General features: G+C 44.9%; 1 protein-coding gene across 1 annotated transcript in view; it reads left to right on the top strand.

The window, feature by feature from the left end:
- Nucleotides 1–26,082, top strand: part of MELK (maternal embryonic leucine zipper kinase) — a 196,000-nt gene that overhangs the window by 81,100 nt on the left and 88,818 nt on the right. Inside the window, exon 11 of the mRNA XM_085641101.1 lies at nucleotides 14,693–14,779. Within this exon, the coding sequence (XP_085497227.1) occupies nucleotides 14,693–14,779 (87 nt within the window). The remainder of the gene's footprint in view (nucleotides 1–14,692; nucleotides 14,780–26,082) is intronic.

The following is a 26,082-nucleotide window of genomic DNA, read 5'->3' as shown; positions in this document are numbered from 1 at the left end:
TAAAACTCTGCAAATAAATAAATAGAGCGAAAGCGGTACAGAATTTTCGGCAGCATCGTTATTTTAAGAACATTTCCCCTTCCCACTACTGACAAATACAGTCTATTCTTCTCAAATCCGCAGAAATAGTCTTAATCATTGGCTTGAAATTGGTTTTGATTACTGTGTTAATTGCTGAACTAATACTTACCTCCAGATATGTAGCATTCTGTACACACCTTGGATCATTAAAATCTAAATTGTTTGTACAGACGATAAGTCTTGTCTACATTTAGGGAGTAGCCTGATGTCTGCCCAAATTCCTTTGCAATAGCTGTTGTCTCTTTAATCGCATTAGCAGGATCCGTTGTTAAAATGGCAACATCGTCTGCATATGCCAATATCTTTGTTTCAAAACCACTGGAGACTACAGGTTTGATTATGTGGCTGCTTATAAGTTTTTCAATCAGGGGGTTTATATATAGGGCAAACAATAAGGTGGAGCAGGGGCAACCCTGTCTCGTCCCCCTTGATATAACTATTTTGTCTGAAGTCTCCCCCATCATGCGAAGACTGGCCCTGGGATTAACATACATTGTCCTTATTGCCCTAACCATTCTTGACCCAAAACCTTTCTGTTTGAACAACCTCCATAGAGACCCCCATGCCACCCGGTCAAACACCTTTTCTGCGTCGGGTAGGATCATTGACATCTAGCCGCCACCCCCTCTCTCTCCCCTCCCCCCCCCCCCCCCCCCCCCCCATTGCTGCCTGGCTATCGAATAATGTTAACACCCGTCTAATATGATAGTACCCCTACTGGGGATAAACCCGTGTTGACAGGGTGAAACCAGGCGGCCAATGATCCTCCCCAATCTGTTAGCCAATATCTTGGAATATAGTTTGGTGTCTGAATTGATCACCTGATAATCCATCATCATACAGGCCCATATCCTTGGTTTACCTATTTTGAGAAAGATGATGATATTGGTCTCCCTCCAAGATTCTGGTACCTGTCCACTGTGTTGTATCCTTAGAAATAGATCTCAAAGTAAGGGGGCTATAACCATCAGAATTTGCTTGTAAAGCTCTAAAGGGATGCTATCAGGCCTGGCTGCCTTCCCTGATGGTAACTCCTGTAGCCCTGCTAACACCTCCTCCAACGTGAAGTCCTTATTCAGCTCCTCTTTAGTCTGGCTGTCCAGTAGAGGCCCTAGCTCAGATTCTGTGATGCTTGATATACCTTCTTTGGTTGTCCCTCCCTCTTCTTTATACAAAGACTGGTAATATTCCTGAAATATCCTAAGAATATCCTTAGTCTCCGTATAGTTCTGACCCTCCTTCCTAATAACCGCCATCCGATTTTTAACATTCTCCTGCCTGGTGCGCAGCGCCAGTAGTTTCCCTACTTGTTCACCAGTCTCATAAAATTGGCTGTGTTGTGACTGATATGTTTCTGCAGATTTCTGTGTGAGCCAGCTATTTATTTCTGCTTTTATGGAGACCATTTGCAGTTGTGTGCCTGTAGCTTCTTGTCCCTGAGCTAACAAAGCTATGTGACCTTCCTCTACCCTTGCGAGCTCAGCTAGCAGTCGTTCATTTTCTAGGCGATTCTCCTTTTTATTTCATACAACAAAACTAAGTCTCTCCCCTCCAACCCTCCCCTCCAACCCTCCCCTCCCACCCCCCCCCCCCCCCCCGGGCGGCTTTAAAGGTATCCCATACCATATTAAGGTGGGTGCTGTATCTATTGATATCCAAAAAGTCTTGAGCCCAAATCCTGATATATTCTATATAGAGCTTGTCAACCACAAGTTTTTGTCAAGGGTCCATTTGTTAGTAACTCTTGTTGAGAGTCTCTACCTCAATATCGAGGACTAACGGATTATGATCCGAAATTACTTTCTGAATCTTTCTAACCCCAGCCTTATTAATAAGTGGTATAGGTACAAAAAAAATAGTCAAGTCTCGCATATTTTTTATGAGGAAAAGAATAATAGGTAAATCCTGGATCGTTACCTCTTTTATTCCCCCACACGTCTACCAGGGCATGACTGTCACCAGGGAAGATAAAGCTCTGTACACTCTAGGCTTCCGCCCCACATATTTTGTTCTGCTACCCAGATTAACAGAAATATTAAGATCACCACAGATGCTTAAAGGACCTGACCAGATAGCTGTTCTACCTCTAGGTACTCTAGAATCTCGGGGTCGCCTTGGTTTGAGCCATAGAATGCACAGATGGTAAATCCCGCCTCTAGCTCAGCCACTGCCCAGCGCCCCAGTACTTCAGCAGACTTCCGTTTAGCTCCCCCTATAACAGTTTTCACAAAAATCGCTACCCCCCCCCCCCCCCATGCTTGAGGTCTGGGATGTGCAGGCTACCATATTATAACCTCTCATGTACATCATAAACCTTTTTTCCCATGGAACATGGGTTTCTTGTATGCATAAAACACCTGTTATTCGTTCTAGCAAACTCGGCCAACACTGTTCTTTTATTCTGGTCATTCATTCCCCCAACATTTATCGTACAGCTATTTAACCTACCCATCTTTTCCTTGGTTCCTTGCACCCTCCATATCTGCCAGCCTAGTCTTGGTTACCTTACTCTTATTAAAGCATTTTCTTTTTCCGTGAACCCTATGTTCGACTCTGGGTATATCAGGTTTATCTTGTTTTTTACCCCCCTCCCCCTGCTTGGAGCCAACCCCTCGCCCGCCACCACCCTGGTGAAGCGCTCAGACCCATGTCTGTGCTTGAGATGATCGCAGCACGCCCGACCAAGGCTGCAAAAAAAAAAACCTGTGTCCTATAATGAAGCCTGTGGTAATAATTTCAATCGTGTGTTACGCTGCCTGACTTAGTGTTGTTCCCCCGCCCCCATTTATATTTTATACAGCACAATCAGCTACAGTTCACTATTTCATCACTATTTCATCTGTCTGAACTAGCTTAAGAAGCTTTATCATGAACCTGTTCATTTTGGTCTATCCAGACTATCCAGAAATTCTTTCACCTTGATTTCCAAGGGAAAAAAGCGCGTCTGACCTTCCCAGTACATTTTCAGTTGTGCTGGATTAATTAAATATGCTTGGATATTTTTATCCTGTAAAGGCTTGATCATTTGCCTCAATCTCCACCTCCTCTCCACTGTAGCATGACAAAAGTCTGGGCGCACAAAAAAGGACACCCCTCCACTTGATCTTTTTGACTCTGACCTAGCTTTTTCTGCAATTGCCTGGCAAAGCAGAAAGTTTCCGAAATAGACTAGGATCGCACAGGCCCTTGAATCTTCTTTCAGTGGACACCTTGGCTTAAAGGGGGTGCGGTGAGCATGCTGAACCTCATGCGACCAGTTCCAATCAGAGAGTTCCGGAAATGCAGATTTAAATGACTCGATTATGTAAGCCCGGGTGTCCGACCCCTCGCTTCCTTCCGGGACCCCCAATACGCGAAGATTATTCCTTCTCTGCCGGTTCTCGTGGTCCTCCAGCTTCCGTTGAATGTCCTTCAACTGGGCGTCATGTTCTTCCGTCTTTGCTTGAGCGCCGGTAAGGTCTGACTCTGCCGTAACCACTCTAGCCTCCTGTTCTGACATACAATCCCCAATGATATTACATGATTTGGCAAGCTTCCTGACGACCCCTTGCATCTTTCGCATAGCGTATGCGCTTTCCGGCTGTCCTGGCGTGTCTCCTCTCTATGCATCAATATTGCCTGATATATGGCATCTAATGATGGGGGTCTTGATTAACTGCTGTATTGATCTCACCTAAGGGGGAGCCTGCCAGATGAGTTGATAAAGTATAGTCCCATTTGAGGTCTTTGCCTCCCAGCCTTTGTGTATTAGATTTCTGTCTTCCTTTCCGAGCTGTACAGGCTTGAGCCTCTTCGCTACCTTCCAGATCTGTTTCAAGACTAAGATCAGAAGAGGAGGCCTGATCGTCCTCGGACCATCCTGCCCCTTCGGAAACCGAGAAGAAACAATTGCTGGCCTCTCTATCATGGTCTCCTTTGTTCACATTCTTTCCCTCTCCTCTTCGCCTTGCTTCTGATAGGCTGACGTTGATACCACTGGTTGGTTGCTTTTGCTTTTACTTTTGCTTCCTTGCTTTGCTGCGGTGATAGCTGGCTGAGTGGATTCTTCATACATTGACACTGGTTGGACTGCCATTTGATCCTGCCCTTCAATCACATTCACACCCCGCTATGTGATAGCTCATTGATGTTTGGGGGCCCTGCTACACCCCTCCCCCCCCCCCACTTGAGCAAAGTCTGCTTGAATGTTCAGCTGTATGAAAGATGTGTCTGACTCAATGAGCCTACCTTCAACTGCCTCACGCACCGAAGCCTCTACAGACACTTCAGATACTACAGACACTTCAGCTGCCGTCTGCTGCTGGGAGGAGTCCGTTCCTGTTTTCGCCTTACCGTTCATTTCAGATGCTTGCCTGCCCGCTGGCAGTCTGCTGGCTCCTCTGCCACCCGACGGGGACTCTAGGAACCTCTGAAACAGATCAACCACTGTGGGGCCAGCAGGACGCGGTTTACCTGTAACACCGCCTCTCCTTCACTTCTCGGAAAGCACCTCAGCCTGCTGGAGCTGCAGCAGCGTCTGGGTCGGACGCTCGCGCACGGATTCCAGCTCTGCGAGATCCAGCTTCTCCACTTCCGCTACGGGACCACCCCGTGTCTGCCGAACTCCTCCGGCTCCTCCAGCTTTAGGGACAGCTCCTGTGCCTGGATTCTTGGGGCCCATCGCAATGAAAGGCCAGGTCCGCCAACACCAGTCCGCTCAGGGTAAGTACTGACATACCAACCTTAACGCCAGCAGCCTGAACCTTAATTGATCCGCCCACATGCAGCAGTGACCAGATCGGGAGCAAAGCCTGGGGGGCATCCGCTTCGATAATCCACGTTATCTGCGCTTGCTTTCAATTATGTTCCACAGGTTCTTCACATTGAACTTGCAGCCCTTTGGCCCGTGCTGCTACTGGCCTCCTAAGCGGCCGCCATCTTGCCTACTGCCTAACTCAAACAAAGCTTGTTATTCGTTCTCATTCCTCTACAAATTCTTTTTCCATCACACCAAATTTGAAGATGGGGTGTAAACTAATGTTTCACCGCCTAATTCAATCTCTATAAACAAGTAAACTTGATTGATAAAATTATCAAGTTACAAACTCTCACATCTGATAGACCTCTAGCCGTAGATTCCTTACCAGAGAATTATTTTCCAGGCATCAGACTAGATCCGGAATTTTTTTCGTGAGCATTACGCCAGTAGTTGATGGTGTTCGGCTTTGCATGGCGTCATCTGCGCTGGAACTCACCTGCTCGGTGTCTATATAGGTGCCAGTCTGTGCAGATCCAGAAAGAACTACCCCAGTCATTTTTTGACCAACCTTATTAGGTCTGGCCTGAGCCAGTGCATGTGCTGCTCTGGCGAGACATTTAGTAAATGGGCTTTTAAAAGTCCGACCACACGCTTTTGCTGGCCTCAAGCTTGCGGTTACGTGAAAGCGCAGAGCCACCATCTGGCTTTCTGTCATGGCTCATTAAGCCTTACAACCCTTGCAACGTGCAAATCAATTTTATTTCTATGCTCCTCCCCCCTGCTCTCTGTTCTCACTAACCCCTCCCTTCTCCTCCTCCTTCCTCATCAGTTACCGGGCTACAGCTTGTTTTTTAAACTCAGCGCGAGGCGCGCTTGCTTGTTTGTTTTGACGCGCCTCCTTCCCCAGAATCAATTGGCACTGTTATCCGTTAGATAACAAATACGTTCTGGCATGAAAGGAGAACCCTAACTCGACATAAGTTATTTTCATTTTTTTTACTGCGCGTGTGTGCATCAGTACAAAACATTATAAGGCAACCGCAACCAGCCAAGAACTTGGGTGCCCGCCGAGGCATCTAAGCACACATCCAGTATTATAGTGCCTAATTCACCTCTCCTACCTATCTCCGCTAACTCTTCCCTCCTCACCGCGTCTCTCCCTCCAACCATTTCCTCCCAGTCTCCAAACAACACTGGCCGTTTCCTGTTTGCTCTGTTCTTGTGCGATTCTAATTGTCAGATGTCAAAAGCTGCGCAGCGTTTTCTTAATACTGATCTTCTGATAACATTGAATCCGAATTACAGGAAGAGGACGTCCACTCTGAAAACAAAGGAAGTGCGGCCTAGTTAGCGATGGCTTCATCTAGCGAATAGGGGCCGCTTGCCTGCCAATAATAACACAGGGCTTGCATATACAAATAAATTGCTTTTTTTTTTTTATTGCAAAGCACATGCATGCTTTTATTCATTCTGTGTTCTGCATGCAGTGCATTTTTCAGTCGTTTTGTTAGTGTTTGTGGGATATCCACAGCTGTATTTGCCTTTTGGTAAATGCCTTATTTGTAGGTTTCGTTATGACTTTACACATGTTTGTATTAACGCTGAAATGTCACATTTAAAGTATATATTTTAATAACAGATGGCATTAACAGATCTAAATCGAGTCGCTTTAATAGCATTTGTTCCCGTTTTAGCCATAGTGCCTGTTTGGGGCTGAATACAAATTGCCTTCGCTTCTACTGTGCTCACGTACATGCCACCAGGTGGTAGCTAGTGCTAAAGGCATGCTCAGAAAGACAAACAAGCGAGCTCAAATCATCCGCACATGCAGTGTGCATTCATTGATTTATTTCTTGATACGTTGTATCTCGCTTTTGGGACCTTACAAGTATTTTGTTATGCAGCACAATATCCTTGGTGCAACATCATCAACTGTTGCATGGCTAAACACTTATAAGTTCCCAAAGGCGAGACCTGTTGGCTATGCCAATGCTTGTTCAACTTTTTATTGAAGTCTTTTTGAGAATCCAGGATATCAACTAGGAAGGCCTGCTTCAAGCCCTGCGGCCCCTGTCACAGACCGATGACGGACCCGCAGCTTGTTTGCCTCTGGTGCCTTGAGAGCGACAACAGCTCAAAGACCTGCGTTTACTGCCATGATTTACACCCCAAGGCTTTGAGGGTGCTCTCCCTCAAGCTCCTGCCGCTCGACGTGCAATGCATTTGATGGGAAGGTCCCAGGATCTGTTGCGTAGCCCAAGATCCTTGTCGACCTCGGGTAAGTGCCACAGGAAAAACAAAAGTAAGAAGTCTTAGAGATCCTTGACTTAGTCCTGTCCATGAAGGAATCAGACGAGGGAATTGTCAATTGAGGCCTGGCTCTGCAGATGAGCCTGCGCTGGCTCCGTACCTCCCCGACTTTCCAGGAGCCGGAGCTACACCTGCTTAATTTTGATAGTTCTATGAGGCTGTGCACCTCCTAATTGAGCAGCCAGTTCCCACTGGTGTACCTTCTGGCCCCTCTGGTTCGGGAAGGGCTCCCACTGGTTCTACGCTGGCAGTTCCGAACCTAGATCTAAACAAGCACTGGTCATACCACCTTGACCTTCCCCAGCGCCAGTTCAAATGCGGGCATCATCCCCATTCTCATCCCCGACTCAGACGATCTGGAGGGACGTTGTTCGACTCCAGCGCTTACTGTAGCCATGCCTTCCATATTCCTACGGGCTGAGACTTGGGAGGATTGGGAGGGGGTCGCTGGGCCCTGAAGAGTACTAGCCCATAGACGCTAACATGGACTGGTGTGAGGAATTGGTAGATGCCAGCAAACTGGATACCTCCAGATACTGCCATGGTCTCTCCTCCTACTGTGGCTACGGAGGAGGGAGCCTCATTGCCTGTGGTAGTGAGGAGAGCGGCCCAAGTTCTGGACCGGAGACTACCCTCAGTGGCAGTAAAGACTAACGTATTGACTGAGGTGCTTCAGCAGGGAGTGACCCCCTCAGAACCGCTTCTCCCAATTAATGAAGCCTTCCCAAACGTCCTGCTTGGACTTGGTCCAAATTCTACACAGGGGCTCCTGTGAACAGAATGATTGCCCGCCACCACTCCGCCCTGCCCCAGGGGACCCCAATTTCCCCTAGCAGCACCCTACTTTGGAGAGCTTGTGGTCCAAGCTTACACCTCCTGTGAAAATCCTGGCTTGTTCTCTACTACTCCACCGTATAGGGAATCCAAGAGACTGGATACATTAGGAAAGAAAATGTTTTCTTACACCAGCCTGGCACTGCGGTCAATGGCAACCACATGCCTTTTGGACCACTACTCCCATGTTCTGTGGGATTTGGTTGTGCAGGTGCTGCCCATGGTCCCGAAGGAGACCCTGCTATCCCAAGCTATTAAAGACAGGAGAGACGAGCGAATTTCATGATCAGATGTGGTCTTTACACGACCAACTCCTTGGGCAGAGCGGTTTCTTTGGCAGTAGCCTTATGGCGCCACGACTGGCTGAAAACTGGCTTTTCAGTGGGAGTCCAAGCGTTGCTTATGGACAAGTCTTTTGATAACTCCAATTTCCTCAGAGATGAGGCAGACTCCACCCTGTCCAAATACTGCAGCTACCCACAACTTCCGGAAGATTACAATTCCAAGTAAATACCCTTCATGTCTTGATGTTGCATTTGGGGCCTTTTCGTGTTATAAATGGTAGGCCCACCCACTCAAATTGATGCACAGACGAGTACAATATTTGTAAATACGAATTGCATTTATATCAGTTTTTGGCTTTCAAATTTTAAGGCAGTGTGTAAGAAAGCACATTTTGCAAAACAGTCTCTGGATCGCATGATGTTATAGGTAACCCTTAATTCACAATTGTGCAAATAACCACTTTACCTAAATGCAGAATGTCCCAACAATGCATGGCCTTCCTTCTGTACCTGTTTTCATTCATTAGAGCTCACCTTCTGAAGTTGATTCATGATTGATCGCAATGAAAAATTATTATAAACTTCAGTTTGGTTGATGACTCTGGGTATTGAATGTTTTTGAACAACCAAAAAACCTTAAATATCCCTACGACTAAGAGTATGATAGTGGTAATGTTATTACTTTTGTAGATCGGTAATTTGGACAAAAATTGCAGATGAAAAAATGGCCCTCAATTTCCATTTTCAGTACTACCAACTTTCATTGGTTTTTGGTTTCAACAATTAGTTTCTTTGGGGAAACCATGAGTGATATACATGAATGACCCCTTGATAAATTCAGGACTTCTTTGGTTCATCCATGAGTTTCACTTTTTATACCCCCACAAACTGTACGTGGGTATAAACACAAAAAAAGGAAACACTGGCTACTGCTTAGAAAGTTGTAAAACTGTGGTGATTTTTGATTTCTTTTACCTTTAAAAACTGCCTGTTCCTGAAAGCTGTTAAGGAGGCGATGTCATCACAGCAAACCTTTTGTGGATGCCATTTTTAGTCCAACAAATATCTGACTTCCTTGCAGGACAATTTCCACCTTCCCAATGAAAAATAAAAAATCCTAAATTTCCCTATTTAATCAGTTCTCTCCAGGGAGAACCCGGAGTATTTTAGAATCGCCTAAATGTGGGAATTAAAAAGGGGATGCATTTGGCCTAGATATAATTTGTGGAAAGAAGTTTTTACAGGCTTAATCACGAACTGTCCAATATATATAGCTCCGCGCTGTACGGAAGGTGGAGGGGTTGGTATAGGAGCATCAACACTTAAGGGTTAAATATTTCTTTACTGAATTACAAATAAAAAATGATACTATTAGTTGGTATTTTTATTATATAGGTGGTTAAAACCATAACAATGAGACATAAAATAGTTAAAACCAACATGATGCACTAAATCTTCTAAAACTTAATTGACAATAAAATCAACAATAGTCTATTATTCAGGTAACCTATGCGATGTGCCTTATTAATGGGCCAAGTGCCTCAATCTAACCCAATCCGATTGAGTGATTTCCGTCATAATAGTAGAACATAATATCATAGCCACTAAAATTCATATTCAATATAAAATATTCATAATACAAAGTCGGGAATTTATACATATATCTGGTTTATAATAACAGTGAACCAAATTAAAATAGTGCCAAATCCTTTAATGGGGACCGGTGGCGCAGTTCGGTCTAGGAGGACGAAATGATTGTTGCACTCAAGTCAAATTTTGAGCATCCAATATACCTGTTTGAGCTTAATGCCTACTGGCATTATCGCTCCTATTACCGCTGCCCTACTCTCCTGGTGCCTCCCTCACCAGCGGCGAGTGCCCAAATTCAAGGGTACCCACCCAGGCGCACTACCTAATCTTCTTTTAGGAGCCTTAAATGATAAATGTTCCTTCTAAAAAGGATTAAACCTAGCTAACTGCACCATCCATCCTAGATGGTCAATGTACTCCAAATCCACTCTTTTGATCAGGAAGACCCTTAATAACTGTAAATGGTGTAATTGATAGCTGACATTGTTTCAGAGGAAAAGCTATCCCCAGGTATTAGTCAGTAATTGATTTAAAATGTTCACAAATTTAGCACCTCTCCCCAGCGATCTACTGCCAAAGCAGAAGGACGATACCTGTACACAAGAACGAACTACCTCTGACAAAAATATAGGTTTTAGCAGTATTCTCTTTTGTTGATCTAGGGCAGGGCAACAGCATAATAATTGAAACCATGATTTCCAATTATTGTGGCATAGCCTGCACTTGATGTCACCCTCTAAACCAGCCCAACACTGGTTAAAATCTTAGTGGTAGCACAAGCACTCTCATGTAAAGGATTTGGTCCCGAATATTTGCATAAATTAGATCCGAAAAATATTTTTGTAGCTTCCCAACATGATAGGAATCCATTAGAGGCTGTGCCAATCCTCTACACTCAACGGTCCATAAGCCCTGTTCCCAGGAAGACTCTCATTTGCTTGTTAATAGCTGTCTTCCATACCAGATATTGGATGACTCCTTCCCCCAAGGCAGACTCCTAAATCTTAAGTAACAGAATCGCTTCATTGGGTTGCCAGGTTTTTCGTAAATTATTTCAAAAGATTTTTTAACTAATTCCTGAGAGCCGCCCTGCACTTAATAAAATATTTTTACATGGTTGCCTTACACTCGATTGATTGAATTACTAACCCTAGCTCAAGTCTTAACCTGGAACCTCAGACGTGTAGTGGTTGGTGGAATATTTATTTGTATGCTCTGTGGCATAACTCCAACGCATCATCCAGTGCACCAGAATAGGCCAGATGGCCATACTGCAGGGCGGTTGCCTTTATTACTCTTAAAATAGGTGAAGGAGAAGCACTACTTAATAAGTGATTCAGTTGACCAATTCCATAAGTAATAGCTGCTGCTTTCTTGTTAAGATCTTTAACTTGGACAACTGCAGAACCACATTCACTAAACCACACACCCAGATATTTATATTGCCTTGCTGTAGTGATGGTCATACCTTCCAATTGCCAAGTTGCCAGCTTCTTCCTTCGGTAACCCCCGAATATCAGGACTTCAGTTTTAGACTAATTTACCAATAAATGGTTTGCCTTGTTAAATCTACTCAAAACGTTTAACGCCCTTTGCAAACCTGACTTGGTATGATCCATGACCACGATGAATTATTTGTAAATGTAATGAGCTTAGATTAGGGGGAACCAAACTACAACCGTCCTGCACTTTCCCTAGGTCCGCCGTGTACCGATTAAACAACATTGGTGCCAAAACGCAACCCTGTTTTAGCCCACAATTTGTTTTTACTTTGTGTTACTGTTGCGCTGGTTTTCATCCGAACCTAGGTCTCTGTATATAGTGATGTAATGGCTCTTAGCAAGTTTGATGGTATACCTCTCCCTGCGAGATTCCTCCAGAGAATAGGCCTATCCACTCTATCAAAAGCTGCGCTGTAATCTATAAAACAGCACAGGGGAAGTGGTCTGTTCTTCTGGAGTGCATGGTGCCTAAGGACAGAAAGAGCTTGAATATTGTCTACCGTAGATGCTTCTGCCCTGAACCCTGTTTGAAAGAATGGCAAAATGCCCTCCTCGGCCACCTAGTATTCTAAATGTTCTAGTAAAATTTGGGCATAAACATTTGCTTAGATATTCAGTAGGGCAACCAATCTATAATTTTCGGCTGCAGTCAGAACTCTGCTCTTAAATATAGGACATAAAATTGACCCTCTCCAGCCATCTAGTATGTCGACACTTAAAAATGAGTGATTATAAAGAGCTGACCACTGCTGTCCAACCTACATGCACTTCCTTGAAAAAACCAGCTGGCAGGCCATTCGGGCTAGTGGCCCATTGACTTCCAGCTTTTTAATTTCTTTTGCTACCTTCCCACTATTTGTTAGTTTACTCTGAGCCACCTGGGTCTCTTCCTCGAGCTGGCCCTGTCCTGCTTCCAAATCCTCTTGATGTTGTAGAATTTGTTCAGATGCCATCAACTTTTCTTTAAAGGATAAAGTTGGGGTGGTGAGCCCTCCAGCCTCTATTAGATTGTCAGTCTGTTCCACATAACAGCTCAGTGATATGGCGCTACCAAGCTGCTTCTGAAACCTAGTTTTCCCTGACCGTATTGCCATTTTTAACTTTATTAATGAGGGCCAAAAATCGCGCTTGATTAGATTCCTTTAATAGCTGAAAGATTGTGACCCATTATTTGTTCTTTCTATCCTTCTGTATCTCCCAGACAATTGCTTTTTTTGGGACCTTCTAGCCAATTTTACTGCTGCTGCTGTATTTTTTTGAAGAAGGCTTGCTCCAGTATGCACGCTCAGCTTTACGCGTCGTATGTTTGGAAACAATGATTGCCTTAAAAAATTATTTGACCTTACTGGTTTGTGCCCCCCCCCCTGTTGGATTTTAGGCCCTCCTGATCCGATAAATACTTTTGTGGATTCTCCATAAGCCTTCCTCACATCTGTGGGCCACCTTCTAAATGATTTGTAGTTATATTAGCCCGCAGATCTTTTAACCAACTGCTAACCTTGAATTTATATTCAGAAAGCCACTTAATTTTTCTAACTAGTTCCGCTGCCTCCTCCCCTGTTGAATTACTCACATTGATGGATTTATCAGCCGGTTTTAAGAAAAGACTCTGCGTCCTCCTTAAAGGATTATAGTCACTTTCTACTCTAATTGTAATATCAAAGTGATCTAATAGTGCGACCAGACCTGTAGATAAAGAGGTGTAATCAATGGTTTATAAATTTTTAGAGGTTGGTGGAAAATCATCATCTTATTTCTCAACACACTAAATTGTGGGTTGTCATGAAACCATTGATTCCATAATCAGCCTTTACATTAAAAACTCCATTAATATTCTCCCCCATCCCCCTAATGTTAAAATCTCCAGTAATTATGAATTCACAATTTGTATAATCTAAAAGGAGGTCTTCAAGGTTTTCAAGAAAGTGCTTTACTAAGTTTGACCTTGCTTTCCTCGGAGCATTCAAATAACAATTAACCACAATCAAAACCATTTGTGTAGTGTTTGTTTTCAAACCATGTATACAAACCGCTTGGGCTGCCGAGCTGTTACTGGCAAGAGCCGTCACAGTTAAATTGGCGGGATGCTTGATGAAAATTGATAGACCCCCCCCCCCCTGAGGGGCGACCAAAAAGGCTTGGGCGACAAAGCAGCAAAACAATTCTCATAAAAACCTGGTAGAGCAGTGGGGGCTAATGCCCATGTTTCTTGAAGACAGAGGAGGTCACCAGTACCCAAATAGAGACACCCTTCATCGCTTCCCATGAGTTTTTTTGAGCCCTGCAACGTTCCATTAGATTATTGTGATCTCAGAGTTTGAATTCTGTTCCGATTATTTTGGGCTTCTAAAATTTATACGGGCCCACGACTGCAGATCCTGGTTTAGTTTACGTATACACCCATCGGGACTGAGGCATACGGCCCAATGATCCATGTGTGGCCTTCACCATTCCTCCTGCCCACTGTTTTTTATAAAAAAAAATGAGGGCTGATTCTCACCTCTCTCTGGTTACACAAACATACGATTGTTGGTGCTCTTGATACAATCGTTAGAGCTCTTGCATCAGCTCTTAAGGGTTAAATATTTCTTTACTGATTTTACAAATAAAAACAAAGTATAACTGATACGGTTAAACATGATCATGCCAGGACCATGCGAATGTTAAGCTGTGACTGTTAGAAAATTTGGAACAGCAGACTTGGAGAGTGGACAGGGCTAATGCTGCCAACGTTAAGCTGCTTCTTAAGCATGTTATAACAGGATAAATCAAGTTGGAGAATCTGTTCACTCACCGGGCAGTGATACTCGGCAGCCGTCACAGCTCGGGGATGCACGGATCAAGGCACATCACGCCTGCCTTTTACATTCAAGTGTCTGGGGATAAATGATTGAGGGTTAACAAATTCTATACGAACGCTCTTCAATCAGCCATCTTTTAGTGAATTTCTTCTGCTCTTGATGCCCTCAAATCTGCTGATCACCCTGCTACGATTTAATGATATAAAAGTATTGATTGTGCTCCTAGTTATTAAATATATATATATTTTTATTTTTATAAATACATGAATTTGAGATTACATTAACATAAGTTATGATTTTACTTCCAAATGAAAAATAAATTGTATCTTCAGAAACTCTCCACAACAACCAAGTACTGCAATAAAGCGATAAACCTATATTAATGAGTATTATTAGTAGCAGAGGATGTGATCTGATTGTTATATACAAATTTAATGGCTTAATTGGGTGAACAACCGTCTCCTGTTGTGCATGTCCTGTTAGCGCTGTCTCTGACAATAGTTTAGCGAGTACTATAAAGTGATTTCTAAACCTTTTGCATGTATCCTGCAGCTCGACCACCTTGATGAAGACTGTATTACAGAGCTCGCCGTGTTCCATAAACGCAGTAGGGAAAGCATGTCTGATTTGATTTCCAAGGTAAGAATCGTGTTTAAGATTAGATTTGGCAACTGTCCTTGGAGAATAATTTGTCACTTACCAATACATGGATCTGTCAAAAGTCTGAACTTTCAAAGCTTATTATTTTCATATCCCATATGTGCAGTTGTACGTTCAATCCTTCCCCCCCCTGTCCCCCCAAAAAAATATCGTTCTTGACATCCACCCTCTTGCTTAACAAAAGCTGATGCTGGCCTTGCAGGTGAGTACCACCATTAGAGGTTGCTTTGCATGCCCCTCCCTTCTGGCTCCCATGAGTCATTTTCTTCTGAAGAAGAGATAAAAACGTTTCCATATCTAGTCTCGTTTTCTAAGGTCTGTTATTCTTGCCTCGTACAGTAAATTGCGTCTGTGCTGCTCTCTTTCTCTGCTCAAAGCTCATTGTGGGCTTCAAGACCAACTGTTTGTGCCAATTGTATTCTGCAAGCCTGGCCCACATATTGGGTGCTTGTAGTACTTGTAAACAGACTGTTCTTGGTAACACACCATTCTTTTACACCCATTTAGTTCCTCACCAAGTTGCTTACTCCATTGCTTGGATTTGGTGGTGCAAACGTGACTGAATAAACTTTTTTTTCTTTCTTTTCAAAGACCTCCTAACCATGAGATCTGTTCTTTCTGAACAGTTTGTGATGGAACAAGGTAGCTATCAGCTGAGCGCTGCTTGCTTCAAGCCATGCATCTGAGACAAGTAAAAGATGCTCCATTGGCTTAATACTGATGGCGCCTGCTTAGCCTGTAACAGGGCGTGTATGGCCGTACCAGGCAGCAGATGTTTTCCCGGTGGGCCGGAAGGGTGGGGGCTGGTTTTGCAGCAGTGCTGCAATATTGGCCCTCTGTACCAAAAGCAGCAGCAGTGTTTCCCACCAGCACCCTTGCACACCCTCTGCAGCCAGTCCAACTCAATTGCCAGCACAGATTTGCATTCCCAGTCCGGCCCTGGCCTATAATCACCAAATCAAGAACTTTCAAGCCAGCTTCAGGGTTTTTCTAGGATCAGGCTATTGGAGGCTCTCAAAGCTATCTCAGAGTTGGCTTTCTGACCTCCCTGTACCAGTTACCTCACTCTAAACCATGGGTACTCACAAACATTCTGTCGAGGGCCAAAATTACAGTGTGGTTTGTTGCCGAGGGCTGCACTGGTAGGGGTGGGGTCAGTGGGTTGCAGGGCTAGAGTTAAAAAAAAATCAATTCAATTTCAAAACATTATTAGACAATGCGGTAGTGCTGTATTTCAAAAGCAGAAGTAACTACAAAGATAATTTTGATAATACATTTTTATTAGCAGACAATAGCAATCTTAAGAGGCATTGCATAGCTTCATACACACTTTGACCCCATTTCCATCACAGGGTTACCTTTGGCCCACCCTTAACCCTGCAATAGTCTGCAATGTCTTGCTAACGAGATGGCGGAAAGGCAAGGACCAAAAACTGAAGAAAGTCAAGAGGACTCCAAGAGTTTACTTTTTATTCCTGGAGCAAACTCCATGATCGTTGAGGCCAGTCTGAAAGGACCCCCCAGATTTTCTTCCCCTTCCGTTTGGCCTTCCTCCCTTTACACTCTTATAGTGCAGACTCTAAAAAAAAAAAAAAAAAAACGCCCTTGCCATTGCTGGAAGGACGGGGGATGGCGATCCAGCCATGCTGAAGCAATACAAATACGACAAACTGCCATGGTGATGAAGACCAGCCCTTCTTTCACTGTTTACTTCATCCTTTCTCCCCGATATGTATAAGGGTTTATTTTTGTTAATATTAATGTTGTATGTCAAATATTAATGTTACTTACTGCATCTTCATCTTTGATATGCTATTATATAAGAATAGCTTTAAATACATAATAAATAAGTGTTATCATGCATTGAAGTATTTTGTGCTTTAGATTTTTAGAAATTAGCAAAATGACAGTTGACTTTTTTGTTGGCTGAAGTTCCGGTGCCATAGCATCCTACAAGGCGGACACCTTCATATCCACGCTAACACACTGCCATCACACACCCTGGATCTACTACCCATAGGCACCATCAGTGTAGCTGGCTGTTCTGATCCTTTTTGTGGGCTCGCTATAGACTGCTTCAGAAGTCTTTCACAGCTTTACAACATTACATAGAGTGGGCTTTGGTTCAGCCCCCTGCTCATGATTGCAAGGCTTTTTGCCAGATCCTGATTTTATGTATTTTCTCTCTATTCTTGTGCTGGTCCCGCTCCTAGAGGAATTAGGCTTTACCCAGATTGAATGAGTTGTTTCCTTGAAATGCTGATATCAGCGAACAACTGTTCTTTTATTTCTTTACCATTTCTGTTTACCACTCCAGGGAAGTGCATGTCCTGCTCTTTCCCCTATATTTCTCTCTTTATTTAGCTTTGCCCTTTTCTACTCATGCTCTTTCCCTTACTTCTCGCCTACAGTAATCTTTTGTTGTTTCCTCCCTCTGGCACAAAGCATTGACTTCACAAAGTACTGACTTCACTCTCTCTCACACTCTCTCTCTCGCTCTCTCGCTCACACTCTCTCTCTCGCTCTCTCGCTCACACTCGCTCTCTCGCTCACACTCTCTCTCTCTCTCGCTCACACTCTCTCACACTCTCTCACACTCGCTCTCTCTCGCTCTCTCTCGCTCTCTCACACTCTCTCTCACACTCTCTCTCACACTCTCTCTCGCGCTCTCTCGCTCAGTCTCTCTCTCTCGCTCAGTCTCTCTCTCTCTCTCTCTCGCTCAGTCTCTCTCTCTCGCTCAGTCTCTCGCTCAGTCTCTGTCTCTGTCTGTCTCTCTGTCTCTGTCTGTCTCTCTCGCTCTGTCTGTCTCTCTCGCTCTGTCTGTCTCTCTCGCTCTGTCTGTCTCTCTCGCTCTGTCTGTCTCTCTCGCTCTGTCTGTCTCTCTCGCTCTGTCTGTCTCTCTCGCTCTGTCTGTCTCTCTCGCTCTGTCTGTCTCTCTCGCTCTGTCTGTCTCTCTCGCTCTGTCTGTCTCTCTCGCTCTGTCTGTCTCTCTCGCTCTGTCTGTCTCTCTCGCTCTGTCTGTCTCTCTCGCTCGCTCTGTCTCTCTCGCTCTGTCTGTCTCTCTCGCTCTGTCTGTCTCTCTCGCTCAGTCTCTGTCTCTGTCTCTCTCGCTCAGTCTCTGTCTCTGTCTCTCTCGCTCAGTCTCTGTCTCTGTCTCTCTCGCTCAGTCTCTGTCTCTGTATCTCTCGCTCAGTCTCTGTCTCTGTCTCTCTCGCTCAGTCTCTGTCTCTGTCTCTCTCGCTCAGTCTCTGTCTCTGTCTCTCTCGCTCAGTCTCTGTCTCTGTATCTCTCGCTCAGTCTCTGTCTCTGTCTCTCTCGCTCAGTCTCTGTCTCTGTCTCTCTCGCTCAGTCTCTGTCTCTGTATCTCTCGCTCAGTCTCTGTCTCTGTCTCTCTCGCTCAGTCTCTGTCTCTCTCGCTCAGTCTCTGTCTCTCTCTCTCAGTCTCTGTCTCTCTCTCTCTCGCTCAGTCTCTGTCTCTCTCTCTCGCTCAGTCTGTCTCTCTCGCTCAGTCTCTGTCTCTCTCTCTCGCTCAGTCTCTGTCTCTCTCTCTCGCTCAGTCTCTGTCTCTCTCTCGCTCAGTCTCTGTCTCTCTCTCTCGCTCAGTCTCTGTCTCTGTCTCTCTCGCTCAGTCTCTCTCTCTGTCTCTCTCTCTGTCTCTCTCTCTGTCTCTCTCTCTGTCTCTCACTCTGTCTCTCACTCTGTCTCTCACTCTCTCTCTTTCTTTCTCTCTCTCTTTCTCTCTTTCTTTCTCTCTCTCTTTCTCTCTCTCTCTCTCTCTCTTTCTCTCTCGCTCTCTCTCGCGCTCTCGCTCGCGCGCGCTCTCGCTCGCTCGCTCTCTCTCGCTCTCTCTCGCGCTCGCTCTCGCTCTCTCTCGCTCTCTGTTTTCATCGATTGCCGAGGGTTTAGCACAGGAGGACCAACAGGACTGGTAGTCAAATTCTCCCTCTACCTCCTTATCTAAAATGAATGATATTGCCTTAGTTAAGCGTCTAATCAGCTACTTGTATCTGGGCCTGAACCAGTCTCCGATTGTGTTTTTGTAGTTTGTAGTAATGAGTTCACGTTACCACCTACAACAATGACTGGTAATCAGGCGTACACTCGGCACCAGCCTAATCCAATTACTTCCATACTGGCCTGCTCGTTGCTGCTGGAATTTTCAAAGCTTTCAAGAATCCCCTCCCGTTCCCCCACATGCCTGTATGCATCTTGGTGCGTGTTCTTCTTAATGGCTTTTCACCATTCCCTTTTTTTTAATAATTCCTTTTATTAAACAAAGCTTGGCAGTACAGTTATTCAAACTACAATAATGTGCAGAATCCACGGTAGTGTCAGGGATATCGTTTGCATTCAACACACTTTGCATTACGATGATACATTAACAATTTCAGTACTAACCACAGTTCCACTTCAGTTCTTGACCATGAGGAGCACCCCCACTCATCGATTTTTATATATATATATATATATATATATATATATATATATATATATATATATATATATATATTTTGCCTGTGGTCATATGGACCTCGAGGGCCTCTCTATGCCACCCAGCGGCCCCAAATCGTATCCCACTTCCCCGGGCACCCCCTACTTTTGTACACCACCTTTGCTGCTGCACAGCACCAATCCAGGTCTTCGCTCCACTCGGTGACCCCGGGTGTTTGGTTCGCTACCCACGCCCTTGCTTAATTCCTTTTTGCCACAATGTCTGCTGTCTTGAGCCAGTCGTAGGTATTTGGGCTATCTGTCCTCTCCCGTAACACATAGTATATGCCTCCTGCCCCCCATTGGGACCTCTTGGTCCACTACCTCAGCCATTATCCGTACCATCTATTTCCACTACTGTTAAATACGGGGGCAGGCCCATAGTGTGTGGGGAAAAAAGTGACCCTTTTCCCACAACCCCGGGTTCACACGTCCGTTTTGCTGTGGTTCATTCGGTGTAAAAGTGTCCTTAAGGTGTAAGATCTATGAAGTATACGTAACTATTTAAGGCAAAATTGCCCCTGTATTGCCTCCTCCTTAGGGCTTTGTATTGCGTCTGCTCAATTATCCTCCTCCCGCTTACCCAGTTCGGCTTTCCATGACTCTCGGAGGGTCACCAGTGGGTCCGGTGCATTGTTCATTATTTTTTTATTATATATGAGGAAAGTCGCCTTGTCCGTCATGGGATCTAGTAACACCCCATCTTCGAGTGGCGTGTATTCTGCTATGTGCTCGCCGTCTGGGATGCGACACCGCAGTGTGCGTTTCAGCTGTATGTATCTGTATTGTTCTGAATCAGGCGTTTCATATTCCGTGTGTAAGTCGTTTTCACCATTCCTTTTGAGTGTTGTAGTGTGTTCAGACATTTTGTTTAAACTTTGTTCACCTTGTGCACCACTGGTGAGTTTTGGCTGTCTGCGTTCTTTCTCGCTTGTAGCCCCTGAGGTGAAACTTCCTTCTGGGTGTTCAGAGATACTTAATTTTTTTTTTACTCGGCAGGGTGAAAGCCATGTACTTCTCAGAGAGGTTACTGATGAATTGGTTAGTGACCCCTCTTGAACACACGTCTCCATTATAGCTAAGTTGAACATGGTTTCTCCTCGGTCTCTTGAGAAAGTCCATGAACGCACCAAGGTGGCATCCACAATTCGTAAATGTTTTTAGCTTTCCTTGTGTTCTGAAGACCGAGTCCTGGAACTCACTTAAATCCATAGAGTTTATTCTCAGTTTAGACTGGTTCTTAAGTTGTTGCACAGTATTCGACTAAAACCTTTGCCTGCCATCTGGTCTATCACTCTCAGCACTGGTAGATCTTGAGCACCTTTTTTCTAGTAGAACCAGCTCTTCGCCTGCCTCTGTGCATCCCCCATGCTGAGCTGTGCACTAGCCTGCGGTATATTAAAGCAGACTCCTGCCTGTTAGTGGAGGTTGTGGCATGATTTGGAAGCAAAGAGGAAACTGAGGCTTACCAGTGCAAGGATCCCTGCGGTGAGTGAGTTGTGAACGGCTTAATGCATGTGCAGTTTTCTGATTTTGTAAACATGGCTAGTATTTTCAAAATAATAAAATCGGGTGTTTGTTAGACGGATTATCATTTAACGATCAATGAAACATTTGCTGATCTGAAATGCTACTTTTTTATGTTAAATATCACGTATTGTGCAATTGCACCTTAGATTTCTTTGCCCTGTATGCAAGAGTCCTCTGCTTAATTGCTCTATAGTCTTGTGCATGTGGTTTGTAATTTGTTTGCCCTAGCCCTGAGCATGTTTGCATACAACAGTCTGGGTCAGGATTGCAGAATAATAAAGTGAGATCGTCCTGAAGAGAAGAAACCAATCTCAAGTGAAGCATCTGTTCAAGTAGTTTCTTGATCCCTTTTTCCACTTTATTTCAAAAGGAAATATTGACCCTATGTAACAATTGTCACTCCAGAGATTGAAACTGCAATTTTGTATGCAGTTTAAACAAAGCAGGCCGTTTTTTGTTTTCACAGCTCTTAACCATATACATACAGCTTATTGGTAGTGTCGCGTTTCAGTAGTTTTGGCATGTTGCCCACTAGTGCTCGTTTGATTAGTTTATTTGTTAATACGCTTAAGAGTAACCTGCTGTGTGCACAGCTCAGGATTTGCCAGTAAAGCAAATTATTTCTAAAGCCAATCTTGATGGAAGGTTACTTTATAGTACGACAGTGGAGCAGAGCTTGACTAAACAACACGACACCGGCTTGTGCCAAGGTACTTTCATACTGTCAATAGGCAATGTTTGTTATGGACCGTAGAGTGATTCGATTTCTCTCCAATTTTTTGTTTTCCAATATTTAAAGCTCCTGGCAGAAAGAGCCAGCAATACTTTTTGTAGAACAGTTGAAACAAAAAATGGGTAGAGCTCACCCTTATCCTGTTCCGGACACATGCTCTTAAAACATGTTCACATTACTTCTCCAAAGTGAGTAACTCAACACACTCTTCTCCCCCACCCACACCCCCATCTCTCCATGCCCACCCCCAAACCCAGCACCCCACCAACCAAATCCCCTTATTGATAGTCCAAACGATCAGGACAAATGCCCTCGTACTGTACTGATGACTGTTCTGACCTGTATTATTTTTTTTGTTTTCCTCACTTATTCCTCCCCCAACCCTTTTTTGACTTCACATTTATGTGAGCCCTCTAGAGGAGCTCCATACTTTTAGTTCTTGGAGCAGATCACCTAGCTCTGCTTCAGTGTTCTCAACCATAGTGAAGGTTTGCTACCTGCCCCAACCCTCCTTTGGGATTGCTATCAGTTGGTGAGTGGTGGCTTCTTCTGGTATAGATGCATTGATGGGGAAGAAGATTTACAGAGCCACCTCAGCCACTTTGTGGCAAATCAGTTCTGCTCCCTGTAACTGGGAACCTTCACTTTATCCCATATGTGAGTTTGTGTGTAGAGTGGATGGATGGGATTATTGTACTGCATGAATGGTATCCCTGGTGGCCAAAGTGTTAACCACACCAAATTATCATCTTCATCCTGGTGTACTTGGCAGTATTAATGTACCTTCCCTGGGCAAACGCCTGTAACCCTTCTGAGAGGCTTGAGAATTGCACTTCTTGTATGGTCTAAAACCACTTTCTGCTAGTTTGCAGATATGTGGAAAACTGGGTTCCTACGCTGCCAGAGTAACCAACAGTTTCGCTTTACTTTTGCCTGCTGCAATACACATCTCTGCAACCACTTGCTGCTCTTTCGCTCTGTGTTGGTATTTCCTCTGCAAAGCAGACAACCATACTCTGGATTTCGGTCAGTCTCTCCACTTAGCATTCCCCTGGTCACCGGATGCATTCTCGCGGAATGCCTGGGATGAAATGCACTGTGATGGTTGTCTAGAGTTATGATACATGACAATGTCTCACTTTTTCATTGACTCTGACCTGCTAATGCCCCTGACTTTAGCTAAATACTGTCCCTGGAGCAGGAATGCTTGTATTTACCTTAGAAATGAACACAAGGGACTTTCCCCTAGGACTCTGTGGTGGACACAGTTTACTAGACCCGAGCGCCTTGATTATTAGAACCATTTGACTCATTGTCCTGTGACTTACGGCTCAAGAGGTAGCAAAGTTTGGTCATCCAGTCCAGTAGGTGACCCTGCCACTTGAAACTTGTTAAGGAACAACTGCTCCCTAGATACAGCCCTCAAAGTTTGCTGACCCTCTTGGGTGTGATTTGTGAGGGACCCAAACAAATTCTGGCTCCTTGAATAAGTCCTGGACCTGCTTGGTACTTGCTCTTGCACCCCTTGAACAGTCTGATAATTGTGTACTGCTGCCTAAATTCCTATTAAGATCATCAGAACGTGCAGTTGAGGAATATTGGTTACGTATGACCTAGGTCTCTAGTCACTTTACCATCTACCAACCAGCAGTATCTGTCTGTTTCTTTCCCCAAGTTCACTTCTAGTTGGTGGCTATTCGGATTTGGGCGTGATTGTTACCTCATTACCTCAGACCCAATGTCCTTTCCTGCTTGGCTCTTGAGTTGTAAAAAATCTTGGGTAAGAGGCAGACACCTCAATAACAATTTTGATACATTGTTGCCTCTCGTCAGCTTAATTGATGTGCCTGGAGGTTTCCTCCCAGGGAAGGTTCTTGAAGTGGGAAAGGTTGCCCTGATTACGATGTTTGACCATTTTATAGGTGTTTAGTCCTGTACACTGGATTGCTAGATATCTTTCTCGGCTCATCTCTACTTCTGTTATTTTCTGTTCTTCCAACCATGGCCAACTGTTTTTTGCTGTGCTCCATTGTTAGACCTGGCACATTGGCGTGGGTCTCCCTTCCATTTTTCGCTGTTGCCTCATGTTTTTGCTGGTGTTAGTAGCGCAGGGCACTGTGCCACTGCTGTCCAGTGCCACAGTGCAAGTGCTCCCTATTGTAAATTAATGTATGATTTGTGATTCCATGATTGGTTGGTTGGTTTGGGTTACTTGTCAGACCCTAGTACAGTGCACCAGGAGTGCCCAGGGCTTGTAAATCTAAATACTGCTGGTGGGCTTGCAGCACTGGTTGTGCCACCCACAGAAGCAGCCTGTAAAAGTGTATCTAAGGTCTGCCATTGCAGAGCCTGCGTGCAGTCTGGTACTGTCATGCTGACTGGGCAAGTGCACCCACTTCCCAGTCCCTAAACCTTCCCTGTTCATATCAGACACCCCTATGGTAATCCCATGGGCAGGGTGCATTGTAAGGATACGGTAGAACATGCCCTGGCGTGTGTGGCATGTTCTAATAGTGAATTACAGCCATTTTCGTTTTTCACTATTGCAAGGCTACCTGTTCTCCAGAGGCCAGAATGGGCAGTTTGGTTATTACATCTTATAATCCTAACTGACTCAGAGAACATGGTGGAAATTCGAATTTAGTATGCCTGAACTCAGGATGATAAAATACATCTTTTAGTGAAGTTGGTTTTAACATTCTGTGTTTGAAAATGCCACTTTTAGAAAGTAGGCATTTTCTTGTCTAACCATCCAAACCTGCCTCTGCTAGGCTGTGTATTCCTTTGTCTTGAGTTTGAGTGGCAGGGCTGGGGAATTCCAGGAGACAGGGTGAGGTGCCCCAGTGGTGAATAGAGAGATCTGCATCCAGATGGGTGGGAGGAGTTGCACCTGGGACCTGAATAGGGCTGTGCCTGCCTTCCACAATGCTGGCTCCACCTCCTGGGGAGCGGCTGATGTCTCTGCCCTGCACAGTGAATGAAGAGAAGGAATCCTGTCAACAAAGTGCTCCATGGCTGTACTTGCCTTCCACAATGCTGGCTCCACCTCCTGTGGGGCGTCTAATGTTTCTGCCCTGTACTGTGACAGGAAAGGAGAAGTCTGGTAAACAGAGTGCTCAGGAACTGGTTTGGACTGGGCAAAGGCCCCTCTGCCTTCAGAGAACAAAGGATTTCTGGATATAAATATTGGGACCCTGATCCCAAGAATTTAGATCACTTTGGGAAAACAAGAAGAACCTCTGCTGAGGGAGGAACCAGAAGAAGCTGAGGAGGAAATTATCCCTGAACCTGGGGGATTGGCCTGCAATGGTTGCCTTACTACCAAAGAGAGGAGAAAGGAACTTTGTGTGTACTTTTGCTCAACTTGTGAAGGATCTCCAAGGGCTTGGAATAGAGCTTGCCTCCTGCTGAAGTCTCAGGAACAACAGACTTCACCCCCCAGCTCCCCAGAGTTCTTGCCTGCTGCTGCTGTTGGGCCTTCTGAGGGACTGTGTGTCGCAAGGAGCTGGAAGCGCGACTCAAGAAGCGTGCCGCCATCGGAGCTGTTGTCGTCGCATCTCGTAAAGTGTCGCCGCTGCAGCATCGCATCGAGCGGAAGCGTCTCGCATCATCCAGGAAGTGTCTGGCAACGCCGAAGAGGCGTGTCGCCATCGTAGCTGACGCATTGCACCGAATCAAGAAAAGCGCCTCGCATCCACAGAGAAGCGTGCCGCCGTCGGAGCTGCTGTCGTTGCATCGCGTAAAGGGGTGTCGATTGTCGCCGCTGCAACATCGCATCGAGCGGAAGCGTCTCGCAAACGTCGGAGAAGAGTGTCGCTGCCAAGGCCGCTGTCGTCTCATCGCGTAAAGGGTGACGCAGCTGGAGCGTCGAGTCTTCTCGCAACATCGGAGAAGCGTACCGCATCTGGAAGATCTTAATGTCTTTGTTTCTTTGCACCAAAAACGTAATCGAGTCAACATCGTTGCAACACTTTCGTTGCCCTGCGTGTCGCGTCTAAAAGGTACATTGACTTAAAGTGTTGCATTTAAGAACTTAAGAGAACTAAGCAAAATCCTACCATCTAAAGTAACAGTATTGTGTGTTTTTGTCGTTTAATGGTCTTGTGGTAAATCTATATAAACTATAAAGAATACTTATTTTTGATATAAAACCTGTGTGGTGTCCATTTGTAGTGTTGTCACTTGGTTACTGTATGTGTTCACAAATGCTTTACACACTGCCTCTGAGATAAGCCTGTCTGCTCATGCCAAGCTACCAAGGGGGTGAGCAGGGGTTATTTTAGGGGTGTACCCCCTTACCCTGATTAGAGGCAAGGGTCCCTATTTGTCACAAGTGCATACCTGTGCCAACTAGAGACCCCCAAATCTAACATCCATCATTTGTGTAAATCTGTAAATGACCTGTTTGTAAAGTAAGTTCTGCCTAACTACTGAATGTGTGTGGGGTAGTCCTGAAGTCAGCTTCAACTGTTTGAAAGGGAAGTAGTAGAACGGGAACTTGATTATCTCATTGCTGTCAGATGGTACA

This window comes from Triturus cristatus, chromosome 2_2, assembly GCF_964204655.1.
Source record: "Triturus cristatus chromosome 2_2, aTriCri1.1, whole genome shotgun sequence".
NCBI classification, from domain to species: Eukaryota; Metazoa; Chordata; class Amphibia; order Caudata; family Salamandridae; genus Triturus; species Triturus cristatus.
This window is presented reverse-complemented; position numbering and strand designations above follow the sequence as displayed.